The sequence below is a fragment of the Nesoenas mayeri genome (genome assembly GCF_963082525.1).
Source record: "Nesoenas mayeri genome assembly, chromosome: 2".
NCBI classification, from domain to species: Eukaryota; Metazoa; Chordata; class Aves; order Columbiformes; family Columbidae; genus Nesoenas; species Nesoenas mayeri.
This window is the reverse complement of record NC_137543.1, coordinates 82,299,101-82,316,064: the sequence shown is the minus strand read 5'-3', so window position 1 is coordinate 82,316,064 and position 16,964 is coordinate 82,299,101. Positions and strand designations below refer to the sequence as shown.

Below are 16,964 nucleotides of genomic sequence, written 5' to 3'. Positions count from 1 at the left end.
CCCTCTATAGTTGATATTTTAATTAATTACAGAAATGCTATTGGATATTCTACAGATCTTGCACAATTAAATAGCAAAAATGTAAAATTTTTTTATAATGTTGTCTTCATTTAGTTTTCAGAATTAAAAAATAAGTATTGTCTTGAAAAGGAATACAAGTATCTGCTGCTGAAAGTTGGTGATGATTTTTCCTCAGACCCCTGTTTGTGGCAGATTCCCTTCCCTCATTTCTTAATTTCATACATCAACATTATGTTCCCACTGAGCCACTGAGACTCTAGCCAAGCACTGGTACAGAGGTAGTGCCAGTGCTTTCATGGGTATAAATGAAACCAGCTCCACTGGTGCCAATTGAAATGCATTAATTTGTGATGTGATATCTTGCACAGACTTTGTTGAACTGTAAGATAGTTTACCATAGATTTCAAGTGCACAGCAGTGAAAAGAAAGGGCCTATGTATACATGAGGATACATGGAACAGCTTCACATTTGCGATCTGTTGCATTAAGAAGTTTGGACCGTGAGGATTTCAGATTCAATCCCCTGTTCTTTTCCTGTTAAATACTTTGAAAAAATTTAAAATTATAAAAATTAAGTAAGATGGTGAAATCATTTTCCATTGAGCTGCCATCAGTAGCTGTATGCTTACGGTCGCTGATATTACTTCAGCAGGATGTATACAATTGCATTGGAGAAAGAAGAACTTGGAAGTTGATAAATTTCCTCAAGTTTTGTCTTCCCCTGTCATCCAATGGACAATACTGGAGTTTGTTGTTGGAACCTGTGATTATGTTGTTACTTTACCATGTTGATAACTTAAGGCCTCAGCTGATTCATGGTCCCATCAGCTGCTATCATTCTGCCGAACATTTCTCTCAAATGGAATTCAGCATAACTGTAGACTTAAACCTGTCAACATGCACACACATAGCACATTGTAACATGGAGTTATATGAATTCAGTAAGAACAATTTAATGAAAAAATTACTTCCAATATGGTTTCTTGCATTAAAGTTTAAGAGATAAGACCAGGACACAGTGTTTCTATATGCATCAACTCCAGCTGAAATAGTGATGTAAAAGTCAACATCAGAAATGTATGCAACTTGTAACTTACATAATTACTTGCATAATCATGTTATAATGCAATATTATTTATAGATTTTTTTTTTATCCTTGCAAGATTTTACTAGTGCAAATTCTTTTCATTTAGCATTTTTTTTTCTGTCTATGGACAATTGCATTTCATGAAGGAAAAAATTATTTATTTATTTTGAAATGTGCTTTTGCAACTGCTATTATCAAATTCTGCGTTCAACAAAAATATTCTTGTTGAGCAGAATTAGAAAAATAACAATCCCTGACTTGTCAAGTCAGCGATGTTGATAGGGGTAAGGATTTGTTTGAATTGACCAAGTCAGGTACTGGTTTTATTCCTTGCTAATGACTTATTTGCCGTCATATTACTAACTGGAAACCACATTCATTATTGGAAAAGTCTGATCTGATTTAGTATGCTTAAACTAAATCCCCATGGCAGAAGAGACAATGTTTTATTTAATTGGATAATGGGTGTTTTAATTTAAATAAGGCTGAGCTTTATTCGCCAAACAGGAATAATTAAAAAAGAGTAGAAAACCTTTTATTTAATTCCTCTTAAATAAGAGAGTATTCTAATCTAATTTGGACAGCGTACAGAACATACTTCAAAATGCAGAACCATGTTGTCTTCTACCATTTTTATAAAAAATAAACAGAAGAATGATAATTCTTGGAAGTAGGTATTTTTCTAAATATAGGAAGACATAAAAATACATCCCTAACAAAATTAGTCATGGTGCTAAGATATGCATGGCTTGCTAGGTCAATTTATTTTTTATTATTTCTGGTTTATTTATATGTATATATAAATATTCCTATATATGCACACCCTTTAATTGACATTTTTAATTATTGCTTAAAATTCTCATAGCACTGAGAAAGCTTAGTCATAGATGAGGGTCTCTTGTAAAAGCTCTGTACAAAGCTAATACAAAGATAACCCTTCCTATTGCAAATTATTTTCAGTCTTAAAGGAAACAAACCCATATTTTCCAAATAACCTTTAAAAACATCATTCTTTGGGGTTTTTTTTAGTTCATTTTCTTTTACATCATCATTTTGTGGTTGGACTTGATGATGTTAAAACTCTTTTCCAACCAAAATGATTCTATGATTCCATTATTTTAGTTCCTACTGTTTCTATACACCTATTTTGCAGATTGTTGTTCATCTAACTCATTTCGTACTATTGTCCTAACTCCTCCCAATACAAGCTTTAGTCTATAGTCTTGCCTGATTAATGCATGGTAACCCACTGTTCAGATGATATCTTAGGTAATCCAAACTTTCTGGATCAAGAAACATTTTCACTGAATGTGTTGTAAGTAGATTTTGCCTTGTCCCTGAATGTCCTCTGAAGGTGGGGCAAAGGTAGCGATGAAGAAGGGAAGAAAGAAAAAAATATTTTATTTGATTTAATTAGCAGCAGTTGCATTGTTGTTTTTGTTACTCAATTTCTTGAATTAAATTATCTGACATGCCCCCTTGTTAGAGCGAGATAAGGACTAAGCAAAACAAGTCGATTCAATGTGAATCATGCTAAGCCATTTATTACAGAAACAAGTCTCCTTATATACGTAACTATATTCTAATCACGCGTCCACGCTCCAAGCATGGATTCGTTAAATGAGTATCATGGGCTGTCCGTGCGTTGGAGTCTCACTGATGATACGTCCGATGATTCACACCACGCCTGGACCCCGGTGATTGAGGAATGGCCCTCTTTCTCACAGCAGAGTCTGTTCTCGAAGCGACCTTGAGATACCTTTGAGCCTGACTAATTCAGCAACAGATCTTTATCTATCAAAACCCCTCCACACTCCCTCTCCTCTTTTATCTCAGAAAAAATTTCAATTTATATCTATTTTTAGAGGGGGAATAAACCTCACATCTATATGAATGCAGTACATTGGAATCTAATTATCAGTTTTTAAAAGGAACTATGAAATCTTTGTAGACCATAAGAGTTCTTGCCAATAGAAAATATGTATAGAATAAGTATCTTTTTAAAGGGCAATGTTCCAAAAAGAAAGTCTTCTAAAGTCATTAGTATCAGAGGTTTCTCTAGGCTCATTTACATCCTCCTTTACTGTAGCGGTTATCCCTGTACCAACACACAGATTTTTGCAGTAGCGGAGTGCTAAAACAGCGCTGCTTGCATCTATGCTTTCCATACAACAATGACCTTCTTTCCCGACCTCAGTTCAGAACATCATTCTGTGGTTGCAGTCTTAGCTAATACTGGACTTGAGCAGCTATTTTGACTTCTCAAACAATTTTGTGTTGTGCACCTTATCCAAAAAAGGGCAGTGGGAGGAGCTGGTAGCTACAGTGCAAATTTAGATACTTAGAAGTAGATACAGGCAGAGGAAATAATAGAATAAGTTCCTAAAATATATTGCATGATGAAAAATCATAACTAGTACTGTTATGCATGCAAGAAAGGGTTAATATCTTGGAACCCTGAGCAGTATTTTCAGTCTAGATGTGCACTGCAGTATAGCATTTATATTGGTCTACTAGCAAAAAATAAATTGAACACTGAAATTTTTTTCAGCCTGTGAAACTGGCAATAGAATAAGACCTAGAAACTCGGAGTATATCACAATGTGGATAAATCAATTTATGGATGCTAAACATTCCTTGACATTTAGAACATTTTTAGACACATAGAATCACAGAATGTTTAGGCTTGGAAGGGACCTCTGGAGATCATCTAGTCTAACTGTCCTCTTTTCTCTACCTTTTAAAAATTATTATTGTATATGGATAGGAATTTCAGAAAGGGAACAAGTCAATTCATAAAACAACTATTCAGTGTCTGTATTGCTGTGAAATTAGGATCATAGCAATCCTAGTGAATGTCATAGGCCCTGTTCCTATATCCTCTGGGAAGGTACAGTGATTATTTCATTTAAGGCTAGAATATCTTGTGATTTTTTTTAAGGTGTTTTTGCTTATGATTTCTTTACCTATGTCTGTGAATTTACAAATGTGACTTTCCAAATAATTTCAAGTTTATTAATGCAACTTATTGAAGCATTTAAGAAAGGAGAACATGAACACCTGAGGATCAGATGCACATGATACTGAGGAGCAAATCAACACCAAGGAATAAATACTTCTCATCTGTGCTATTGTTATGTTGAATTTAGCTAGGAGTGTACATCAGTCCTTGGAGTACATTAGCTAATGCATTTCTTGATCTTTTATGTGGTTTCATACATAATATCCAATAATTTGTGCAGGTGTATGAATTCTCGAGGTGACATAAAGTTTATAACACTGAGTTATTGAAGAAGTAAGGTCTTAATTTATTGCTAAAATATGAACCATACTACTTCTTAGGAATTGGACACAATGCCTGAAGAACTGAATAAATAATTTGTCCCAGATGTGCTTGTAGTGAGTTGTTACCAACTTTTTCATCCTCTCAGAAGCAATCTAACTTTAAGCTGGTTATAGGCCAAAGCAGATTTCTAGATCACATGAACCTGTAGACTGACTCAGTCTGGTATCTGATATTGGATATGATTCAAGAATACAGTCATAGTTTCTGCATGGATTTATGCAACGTATTTCGCAGTAGTTTCCATCTTATTCGTACTTGTATTTTTTGTCGATCCCTACATTTACCATATGTAGTATTGTTTGCACACATTAGCAAGAATTATAGGATGATGTGTCTTTATCTGCCGTCACAGAAAAATATTCACGATTTTTTGCACTGAGTTTGCTGCAAGAAATCATTAATTTTATACTTGAAGCAGATTTACCTGAAGATCTGACACTAAACTCTGTGTTACTTAAGTAGTGAGAATAACAGCACAGACTGGAACAAAAGTAGAAATGAATCCCATGCATTTTCAAAACTTTTTTGTATTTTTAATATTCAGGATTTACAGAGAAATACATAACACTAGGAAAAATCCAAGTGAATGCAATAATTCGTACCACCCTGTTGCAGTAAATTCAAGTAATTCTGAAATGTAAACACATTGTGGGGATGGAGTAGGTAAGATTTGGACACTTATTCCCATGCCCTGTAGTTTTGCTCAAATAATAGAAGAGAAAGAACTAAAAAATAAATACAAACAAGAAGGAGAAACAGGATACAAAAGCAAAACTACTGCTGGACACAGTGTCAGAAAAACTAGTCTCTCGTGAATCTTCTGTATGTTTTTCAGCACAAAGAATGTCTTTTTTTTTCCAGTGCAATACATCTTGTAATACATAAAACAGAAACACACTAGAAAGCACTTATTCTTTAGCCTAAACTGCTTTCTGGAAAATTTCGAGCATTGAAGATCAGGATTATTTTTTCAATGTTGTGCAAGTCCAGCCAATGCTAGTTCCTCTCTTTGTCCTTCCATCTGAATTTCAGTATTTCATTATTGTTGGAGAATTTAGTTCATTTTAAATTAAATCAATAGGCTATTCCTCTATAGTAATTAGACACTTTTAAATGTTGAATTGCCCCACAAATTGCATAGGTCAATGTGGGTTACAAATAAACATACATTTGTGCACTATCCAGCAATGGCATCTAAAAAGCCTATATTGAAATCAGCCGATTAGCATGGTTTGATTAATAAATACAATGTGACAGATCCCAGCTAATCCAAAGTGATACAACTCTGCTTAAATCAATTGGATGGTTCCTAGGTTATACGAGCTGAATGCTATTTGTGAAGCACAATAAACACATCTAGAACTGTAGAATTGCTAACGTTGTCAGTCATGAAGCTTTTTTTCTCCAATAAGTTTGAAAAAAAAACAACCAAAAACCCAAAACCAAACCTATGTTTGTGCTTGTCTTTGTATTTTACTCTTCCTTTCTCCTAGGAACCCTTGTTTATCCTTTTTTTTTTTGTTATACTTTTTACCTCTTTCCCCTACTGAAAAAAGCGACTATAATTATTTCTCTTTAGTATAATCCAAGTGTTTGGATAACACATGCAATGCAGCCTGATTGTGCTACTAGTTGAATGTAAATTCTTCAGCAGACAATCAGAAAGACACTCAACTATCTCAGCTTTAGTGCCAAATCTTGTAACAGGAGATGGGAGTAGAAACAATATTCTTGGCACTCTTCCCTGTTTACAAATCTCTGCTTCAAAATCACATTCTTTTCTTCTGTGACGCTCTTTCTTCCAGGAGTATGGAACAGGGTAAACTTCACAATAAAGCCCAGACATATTTTATTTAATACAGGGACACAAGTAAGAAAATGATTTGTTTCTATAAAGTTCTAACATTTTTTCTTTGAGCTTTCTGATCATTTTGACTGTGGTGGTTTTTTTCTTTTTTTTTTTCTTTTTTTTTTTTGGTTGTTTTGTGGTTTTTTTTGTTTATTTGTTTGTTTTTGTTTTGTTTTGTGTTTTGTTTTGTTTGGTTTGGTTTGGTTTTTTTCCCACTCCATGTGTGTCTGTAAGCCTCTACATGACAATGGAAGGAAAATACCAAATTTTAACTGAGCAAGGTATAATGGAACAGCGGGAAGCTTGTGAGCCACTTAAATAAAAATGATGAAGAAGAAACATACATTCATTATCTCAGGCTGCATTATCTTTTCATTTTGCAAGGAAGAAAATATTAAACACCCTAGGAGGAAAAGAACTGACTTCCTTTGAATCTTTTCACAGTGAACCAGTGCTCAAGAAGCAAAATGCTTTACTTCAAACTGGAGAGATAATTTAAAATTGCATGCAGGGGGCAGCTAGATGAAAGATCAGAATCTAGTATATTCATTGTGCAAGAATGACAATATGAAAAAGTAGACAAAGAAGAGGCTATGTTCATGTTCTCTCTGTCCCACAAACCATGACCTCTTCCACAGGAACAAGGACCTATTTTCAATTTCAAGTCAATAGCTATAACTGTTAATAATTGCCTTTACCTCTTTCTCTGTAGCTTAGCTTCTTGCCCCATTACCAAAACCATTTAGTTTCTCAGTAATTCATTTTCTACATAATCTTCTTTCATGTCCCATGTTTCCTCTATTGTGTTTCACCTTGGGCAGTACATCATGTAAATAAAGCCTATATCTATAATCGCTTTACTATACCGCTTAAGGGAATTCACTCTTGAAAACTCCATTCCAATCTGTGTCCATTACAGTAGATCTCTTCAGTCCTGATTAGATGGGACAAGCGGGGGAATATTTTAAAAGCTATTTCAGTATTGGTGATGTAACCTTGAGTATCTGTTCAAAACTTTTTGATGTATTTAAAGGATGAGCATGAAATAGATAAAAGCATCAGACTGTATTTCAATTTCAAAAAATCCAGTATTTGAAATGTTTATGGCCACATTATCATAGTATAGACACTGATCAAATGGACAAAAATGTCCAAGAACCTGTATTCAAGTATTTTTTTTAAATTAGAAATAGAAATATAACATATTAATAGCCTGAAAAATGTATATATTGGTATTTAAGGCAGAGATAATTGAGGTAAGGCTGAAATTACTGAGTTCTGTACACTTCCAATGAGCAAGAGAACTCCTAGCTTCATGCTGTCAGCAATGTGTCTGTCTCAGAAAGGACAGAAAAAAATGACCAAATATTTCTGTAAAATGTAGTATTTTTAGTTCTGTTTAGCATTTACCTTAATTCAGAGGTGTACACTGTCTTTCTTAAACCAGCTTTGACTTTGAGTTTGAGATTCCATCAAGTTCTTGTGTGTGAAATGAAAATTAGATACTTCCCTTCTACTTCTCTGAAACAAAGATTTTGACACTCTCTCATGTTTGTTCAATGTGGTTGTTGTTGTTTTTCCATCTTTGATCTTAAATTTCAGTTTCTAACAAATCCAAATCCCTGCTTCATTGCAGTTTTAGTAGTGAGCAGTATTCATGGGAGAAAGCAGGTAGAATTTTGAAATGCTCTCTGTGCTGGGTACTAAATGAGTGTAGTAATAGTAGATAGCATGCCACCTACACTTTTTCCATGCACTTAATGGAATCAATTAAGGACTTAGGAAATTGGTTCCTCTAACACCTTTTATTACATAACAGAAAAAATAATAATAATAATTGCCTTGCAGCCTAGAAAATGCCATTAATGTTATTTTCTTTTTTTTTTTTTTTTCTTTTTTGTCTTCTTAAGCTTCATTCTGACTTGGACAAGGGAGTGGGCACTGTTAAATATACCCTTTCAGGAGATGGTGCCGGCACGGTTTTTACCATTGATGAGACCACAGGAGACATTCATGCCATAAGGAGCCTAGATCGAGAAGAAAAACCCTTCTACACACTCCGAGCTCAGGCTGTGGATGTTGACACCAAAAAGCCACTTGAGCCTGAGTCAGAGTTCATCATCAAAGTGCAGGATATTAATGATAATGAGCCAAAGTTCCTGGATGGGCCTTATGTTGCCAGTGTCCCAGAAATGTCTCCAGTGGGTGAGTAAGAAACTTTAACCTATTGATAACTAATTGCATATTACTTAATTGTTTGGTGAGCATTTCCTGCTGAGGAAAGAAAGAGAAGGCTGAAATTAAAATATAAGTTCTAAAACTCTTTACTAGAAATGTTTCGCTCTGTGCTTAGAAATATATCGATTACAATTTTGTTTTAGCTTTATTTCTTGATTTAAAAAATCTTTCTCCTGCAAAATGAGTACCTGTCACTTTAAGTCACTGAGGACAAGAGGAAAAAAAAGATATTCAAGGCAGGTATACTAAGGTCCAGGGATTCTGTGTACCTTCAAAACCTGTTATTTCACATAGTTAAGTGCATTTCCTTCTCTTCCTAGTTTATGTTGACTGTTTGCTGTACAGATTTAGATGGTACAACATTGGCTGTTCTTGTTTTGTGGCTGTTAAACTCCTACAGCACTTGTGTGATTCCCTAATTATTAATTAAGGGACAACTCTTTATCCAAATCCTGGTACACTGTGTGTGCTGAAAGGAATGATTGCCCTCATCTTGCTCTCCACAATGCAAGAACAGAAGTCTGAGAGGCTCAGAAAGACTGGTTCAAGGTGTCAAAAACCTAATGGCCAAGAAAATATTGAGTCCATTGGATTCTTAAGTCAAAAGAAAAAAAAAAAATAAAAGAGAGAGAAGACGAACTGCAAATTTGGTAAGTTTTTTAAAAGCTAGTGTGCAGTGGAGAGAATAATTTTCTCTCCAAAGAAAGGTGGACTGTAGTAAGAATAGTGAAGCACCAGAATGTGTTTTTGTTTGAAGAATACTCACAACATAATAGAAATTTTCTGGGAAAGACATAAAGAGCAGTGATCTCATTTTGGAGCAGGAGAACAGACCAAATGGGCCCTTTGGGTCTCTGCCTGATGGCTGATTCTGCAGTGATCCTGAGCAGCATATTTGTAACACAAGCACACTGCTCATGTCCTGCTGCCAGATGGCACTTGGGGCTTCCCTGCGGGTACCAGGAATTAATTCATTCTGGGCTAGGAGGTCTTTAACTTCCCAGTGCTAGTTTCAGCTTCTCGCTGTTTTCCCTCCTAAGGTGTCTTTTCCCAGTACTTTACAAGCCCTTATTAGTCATTTAATACTCCCTATGGCTGCTAGCAGTTTTGAAAGTTTTATAATTCCGAAATGTGTGGACGGATGCTGTTGTTCCTTCAGCTATGCGGCTCAGACGGTGCTTGAAAGACAATCTGGGAGGCAACTAGCTATCTACGCAGGTCTGTCGGTGGAATTAATGAGGTAGCAGCTGAAATTTTGTAATAAAGAGTGGTTGAATGTGATAAGATATGATATGTGTAGGCACACAGAGATGATCTCATACAAGTGTAGAGACAAGTCCACTATAGTCATCCATAGAGTTGCATCTGTAGATTCATTATATATGTGATGTACTGTGTTTGTCCCTATAGAGATGTCTATTCATATTATGGTTATATAATTTATAGGTGAAAAACATTTATTATATTTTCAAGTCTATTTCTGTGGCAAGTTCAGAATAAAATTTTCTCACAAGTGAATGTATGGTTAGTTGTTAAATTGGTTTTAAGACTTTATCAGAGAGAAATGAGCAAAATCATAATAGTTAATACTGTTTACACAGTGGAATGCATTGCATGCATTCATCCTCTCTGTTGCTCTCTCTCTGTCTTCTTATTTTCTTGAATATGTGTGTACAGAAGCAAACAAAATGCTAACAGTGGTTTAATTTCATGGAAAACTCTCTTCAAGGTGTGCCATGCATTATGTTTTTTACATTGATTGAGAGTTGCAAGACTATATGAGATGCAACTGAGTAAGCTGTGTAATGCACACAGCATTTTAAAATAAATGGTTTTCCATTTATTCTTCTTTGGAAAAAATGCAGCAGATGCCATGGCAAAAATGCATCCTCTTGATCTTCACTTTATTCAGTTACATTCACTACCTTTAAGAGATTTGCTCATAACAGTTTTTATTTTCCTCTATTAGAAAAATAAAAGATGGATGAAAATTGACCAGAAAAGAGAAGAGAAGGAAATAATGCCCTAAGTGGAGGCCTAAACACCAATTAGTGGTTCCTAAAGCAGATAGCAATGTTTGCTGTTGGGTTGTCTTGCAGTAAAAACATCCAGAAATGCCTTTTGCTGCCTGTGATGTGCCAGGAAATTGCATCTTTTCTGATGTAGGTCACTCCACCCTTTTGCTCTTCATTTTCCATTATTTTACTGGCTTTTGGAAGCACAGGTTTCTCGAAGTATCTAAAGCTACTGCTCCCTATCATCAGTAACATTTAGTAGCACCTATAGAGATGCCTAGACCTACCACTGCCTAAGGCTGGCATCGAAAATAACTTTGATTTTTTAGATGATGCAGTATATAGTTGTCATGGCTTAGGCAAAACACATGACATCCTGTCATTTATTTTTTTACATTTTTTTTTCTATTCTCAAATGTCCTAAACTTCACTTACTATATTTTTGCAACAGTATTTATTATGAACTGCACTCAAGTACACTCTTTCTGCTGTGGGAAATGCACTACAAGATGATTCTTTTTCCCCTGACAAGCTTTTGTGACTAGTGACTTGCTGTCTTCTATTGTTATGTGACACTCACATGCAAAGGTCTACTCAGTTTGATAGTTTATCCTAAGGTTATTGATAATAACGAGCAAAATATGTATGCTAGAATTCATGTTGAAAGCGGAATAGAGGGGCAGAGAAATAATTAATAAAATCCTCAAGACTTAACACCCAGTGTAAACACACAGTACAGATTCCGTTTGGACAGTGAAATAAAGTAGATTGTATAAAAACACCCTTGAGGTACCACAGTCTGCAGCCATCAAAATAGATTGTGTGGGACTGGAGAGTCTTGGGAAAAAAATTGTTCTTCAGACCCCTTACACATATTTACAAATTTTCATGGCTGTGCTGTTCTCAGTTTTGTAACATCTCTGACCTTCATAGTAATTGCTGTTGTTGAAGCTTTGGTGGCTGAAAAAGTGCTGTAACATTCTTCCTCAAGTTCAGAGTTCCAGTCACCAGAGTTACAATAAAACTGGTGATTTTTAGCAGGAAGAAGTATAAAAATATGGAAATTCGTAGGATGCTCAATATCTGGTTTTCTGCACATAGATATGGTTTAGACATATCTGTCATATTCAAGTTTTTCATGGTGGATTTTCTAAGAACTGATGTGTTGTGTTATTTTCCATGCATGTTTTAGGTGGATTTTTTTTTCCCTTCCCCTTCCCTTCAAATTCACTTTGAGATTATATTGAAGTTTCTTCTACAGTTTCTGTACATTGGGTTTGTTTGGTTTTTCCTCTAATCAATACTGCTTCTTAAAAAGGATTATGCATATCTTTTAGCTTTTTCTGAAGGAAAGATAATTTTAGGATTGCCATTTTTAGTTAGTGGTGCATTCCTTATTGGGAATCAAATTCTTTCATATGCTTTTTACTAAGATAAAAATGTTAGCAGGATGTTTAGTATGTTTTAAAACTCTAATTTAAGCCCACTACAAGCTGGGACACTTACGTGCTTTATGCCAAAGCCCTGAATGGCCAGCCAGCCTCGCTCCTGCTGTACGTGCACTGCAATCTGCTCGGATATGATGGAGAGGAGAGTCAATCACAAATACAAACAAAAAGATCTTCTCTCGAAAAGCCTCTTGGTTACTGACTGGTGTAACATGCAGGCTACTTTACCCTTCTGTGGGTTCCATTATTTCTGATACTTTCTAAGTGTCCATAGTTTCTATATTGTCACAGAAAGATATTGGTACCTCCAAAGTTGAAGGTGTATTGCTCACATAATAAATGTGCTGCAGAATATTTTATAATGAAGAATTTCAATGATACAAAATGAGATGAAATTCTCTGCAGATAAACTTAGCAGATGGAGTCAGATTATAACACAAACTAATATTTTAAGAACTGAGATTTCTGTGCTGTTATCCTATGCTTAATAAGTAATAAGAGACTTATAAAAGCTTAAAGGCTGCACTCCTAATGTGTTTTTTCTGATACTGGATTTGATTTAACAATATCTTTATTTGAAAATATTGTCTTGATTTGAGAAGAGTTCCAAAATATTGAACAAACCAGAAACAGGAATTTATTTATGAGGATTAAAAAGAGGGCTGTAATTCCTCAATTTGTAAGTTGGCATTAGCAAAATATATTGTCCTTAAGCTTACCTTAATCAACTGTGTTGTTACTTCTGGCAGCTGTGTTAGCTTCTATTGCAATATAGCCCATGTAAGTATGCAAATATATGGTGAATTTAAACTGAGGTTGTCCTCTCATTAAAGCTATCAGTCCAGATGACTGAGAATAGGGGCATACCAGCATTAAACACACAGTCAGGGAAAGATCTTATTTTATATTTTTATATATTTATAGATAAAAATGTACATAGAAATGCATCTTCATTTCTCATGGATTTCTTTCACTGACTATGCTGATTTTAATTGACCATATGTCTTACAGGTGACAAATTTATAACCACTTCTGTGACAGTCTCCTAACTGTTTCATAAGATCTTTCTATTATTCCCCTGTGTTACACACAGACCATCTATGGTTGTACTATACCAAACAATTCCATAGCATATAGAGTCCATGTGTTCTTTCCTAAACAATTTCATTTCATACCTTTCCACTAGATTAACTCTTTATTACTTCAGGGGGCTCTACAAACTCCAGATCACCATGGCAATTATTTGGCCTTTTTGGTTATTAATTAACAAGTAATGGAATGTGTTCACATTAAATACCTGCATTACTGATCAGGCTTGAATATACTATTTGAAACTGTCTCAATTGTAACACTAAGTTGTAACACTAAAACAGTCAGTGACACTAGAAAGTTGTAACAGGTTATTTTTCCTGGATATCCTCTGTGGTGTGGGGCAGCTACTTGAAAGAGTGTTGTAGATTTGCCTCCCATGGTACTGACAGCCTAGAAATAGTCTTTACGCATTTTCTGGCCATTTTTCTTCTGAAGTGAATACTTAATTGGTTTATAGTTAAACATTGGCTTATATTTAAACATTTGCAAAGCTCACATATACATTCACAAATAGAACATATGTTTAATATATCCATCTATGTATTTTCATGCGTAAGGATTACAATGTATAGAAAACTAACCTGATGAACTGGTGGGTAGGAACCTGCACTCTGGCTTGGCATGGCTCAGTACTGTGTGCCTGAGTTTAGCCTGAATCTGACTCTGAACAGAGGCTCGGGATGGAAGGACTATAAGGCATTGGAGCAAATACTGAGTGATCCTTCCCTTGATACAGATTACAAGCTTCTGGCAATATATTTTTAAGGACTTCCAAAAACGTATCCAGGCTGTTGCCGAAGATATTACTTTGGGAATCCATAGGGGCCAGTGAGGATTTTCAATGGTATTACACTCACGGAGAGATAAGTGGCTGCATAATCTGTCAGCTTCTGTCTGCAGCCCCTCTAATTCCACCCTGGTCACCATGCTTTTTTCTGGTGTTATCAAGTCCAATGATGGGAAATGGATGTCACATTCAAGATACAAATATCTTGAATATTCTTGTTTATTGTCTTGTTTATTCTTTTTTCCTTGCTTATTAATTCCCGTCATTTCTTTTTCTTTTTTTTTTCTTTTTTTTTGGTCCACTGTTGATCATTGAGGTGGAAACTTCAGAGGATTTTCCACAGTGATCCCAAGATCAAGAGTTAGTAGGTAACCAAGCTACAACCCACCTCTGTGAATGTACTAATAAGATATTTTTCACTACGCCTCTTACTTCGTATTTCTTGCTGTGAAATCCCCTATGCCCAGTTACTTGTTATGTTAAGATTCCCCTGTAACACTTTGCAGTCAAACTTCCATTTTGTAAAGCTGCCACCTGCATATATATTCTCTTTTATTGGCAACCTGAGTTCAGATCCAAGTGAGATGCCAGTGGCAACCCTCATCTCTTTTATAAAGACTGACAATCTATTCCTACTATTTGATTTATATTTTAATTTGGATATTATGGTAGAAAAGATTGTCTCTTTTTTTTTTTTTTTCTTTTTTTTTTTTGAGCCTGTGCTTACAAACCTTGCTAAAAGCTTTTTCCAAACTCAGATACTGTTTATCTATGTAAGTAATCTCAAGCTACATACTCACTGATTCACCTAATAGTTTCAACAGGTTTTGCAAAGAGCAGCTTCCCTTTACAATACTCTGCTGACTCCCCCCTTACAGGATCATATCCGCATGTCCTCTAATTCAGTACTGTATTACAGAGTGTACAAATTCATCCATTGCCTCAGTCAGACCTGGTGAAATTGTGAAAAGAAACAGCTACTGTACTGATTGTGTGATTAAGTTCGATGGCCACTGTAGAGAAAGGTGAGTTTTAAGAAAGGAACAGAAGGAAAGGCTGCTTAGCCTTTTGTCAGTGTTTTTCCCCAGGTATAAGGGGTATTGTACAAAAATACAAAACAAAATAAAAGTAAAAAAGCCCAACAAACCACAACACTGAGATGTTGAGAGAAAATTACAAACAGGCAGTAAAAGCTTTTGAAACAAGGGTTTCTTGACATTATGATAGATCACTAAGCAACCTAGGCAGCTTCGACTACTGTGAAAACCTTACAAACAAAATCCTTTTAGATCAAAAGGGAGGAAGAAAACAATGCAGAGAATCAAGGCTTTCTTGGTTAAAGGGTTGTGGCTATTGTCATGTTCACTATGAGTTTCATTTCATACACCCTGGCTGTTGAAAACTGTCAGCAAAACAAGAAAATTTGGCAAATATTGTTTGCTGGGAGAATCTATGTAAAATGAAAGCTGTGACAGACGGGACTCTACGAACATGCATACAGCAAAATTGCTGGGAAGCTTTTGCTGTTAAATAAGTGTGACACTAAAGAAATGTTTTCTATTAGCTAGTTTCACAGTCCCAAAATGTCAGTATTAGTGCTGAATTAATGCAAAGATTTGAGTTTTACTTCGTTTATATTTGGCCTATTTTATTGTGGTGAACTGAAGTGGGCAAAGTTAAAAACTCATGTCACAACAGATAAGGTCATTATGTCCCTAGCCACATGCAGACTTTACTCCAGCTCAGCAGTGTAAATCAAATAACATTTTATATTTCATCACACCCTAGTCTTTTAATACAGATCCCCCGATAGGTTAACCAACCAATATTTTCATTATTAAAATTAAGCTATTTGGGTTTGCTCTAAATGTATGTTTGTCTTCTTGAGGATGCTGTGTATTACTTCTTTTAATATATAAGGAGGAGCTTTGTAATTATTGGTGCAATCCTGTGGTTTGCATAGTCACATTTAGGTTCAAGATATATTGCATTAGAGTTGTTTGGATTACGTGTTATTTTTTTCTCAATTATACTGTTGGTGAGGGAAAGGTATTGGTATGCTTTAGTGTAGTATTGAGACGCAGGAATTGTTGTTATACAGGCACATCCTATCTGTAAACATAAAACATCTTGTATTGATAGTTGTTTTAGTAGCCACTTCTCAGTTGTAAATTAAAAATTAACAAGAAGTTAGTTTTTCCTTACCACAAAATGACTTTAAACATTAAATATATTTTCAACAAGATCTGCTCTTCTGGCCACCAAGTGGTTTTAAGCATTAAACATATTTTAAAAGTTTTACTGTTCTAAGCCACCGAGTGACTGTAAACATCAAGTATGTTTTATAAAAGCTGCTTTTCAAGCTACTGCCTGCATGGCTGTAAACAACATTTTTCTTTAAAGTTGTTTTCCAGCCATTGAGCTATTTTTTTCTTATAAGCTCAGTTCTATTTATAATTTTTCACAGAAGAAACAAGCGCAAGGTTTCCCTGGCACAAGGCAGCTCTTCGTTTATGACAAGTAATCATGTCATAGCCATCTTCTCATAAAGACACTGCAGGTAATGAGACCAAGCCAAAATTTAAATGGATTTTATGGATATTTTGCATGGTCAGTGTGTGCACATCTAGTTTTTTTCTCCATCATTTTTGTGAATAACTGCAGTAAAACAAAATGATAAAAGCAGACATGACTGATATTCTGTACTAAGGTAACTGATCTAAGAAATCAGTTACTGATGGATTGTGTGAAACAATCAAGTCGTCATCAGCCATAGAGGAGCACAAAACAGAAGGCAAAGTAGTCTCAAGATTGCTAAGCAAATGGGAGTCACTAAACCAAATATGATTAAGGGCTTTAATTCTGTGTGGAGAAATAACTCCATGTGGCAAATTAGATGTAATCCCAGGACAGCTTGGCGTGATAAGAAAAGTATTTGTGAGAATCTGGCCTAACAAGAGCTAAGAGCAAAAAATCACTGATCACAAATATTCTGTTAAGGGCAAATTATTCTCTGTTTAGAGATTCCCATAAGGCTTAAAGTCTACAGCAAAGACACTGCAGATAAAAATAGTACCTTAG

At 35.2% G+C, this 16,964-nt stretch overlaps 1 protein-coding gene across 2 annotated transcripts in view; it reads left to right on the top strand.

The window, feature by feature from the left end:
- The window catches only part of CDH12 (cadherin 12), a gene marked incomplete at both ends in the record, with an annotated part of 169,988 nt that overhangs the window by 27,380 nt on the left and 125,644 nt on the right, over positions 1 to 16,964 (top strand). For both annotated transcript variants that reach the window (XM_080340280.1, XM_080340279.1), the window contains one exon: positions 8,214 to 8,508. In XM_080340280.1, the coding sequence (XP_080196406.1) occupies positions 8,214 to 8,508 (295 nt within the window). The remainder of the gene's footprint in view (positions 1 to 8,213; positions 8,509 to 16,964) is intronic.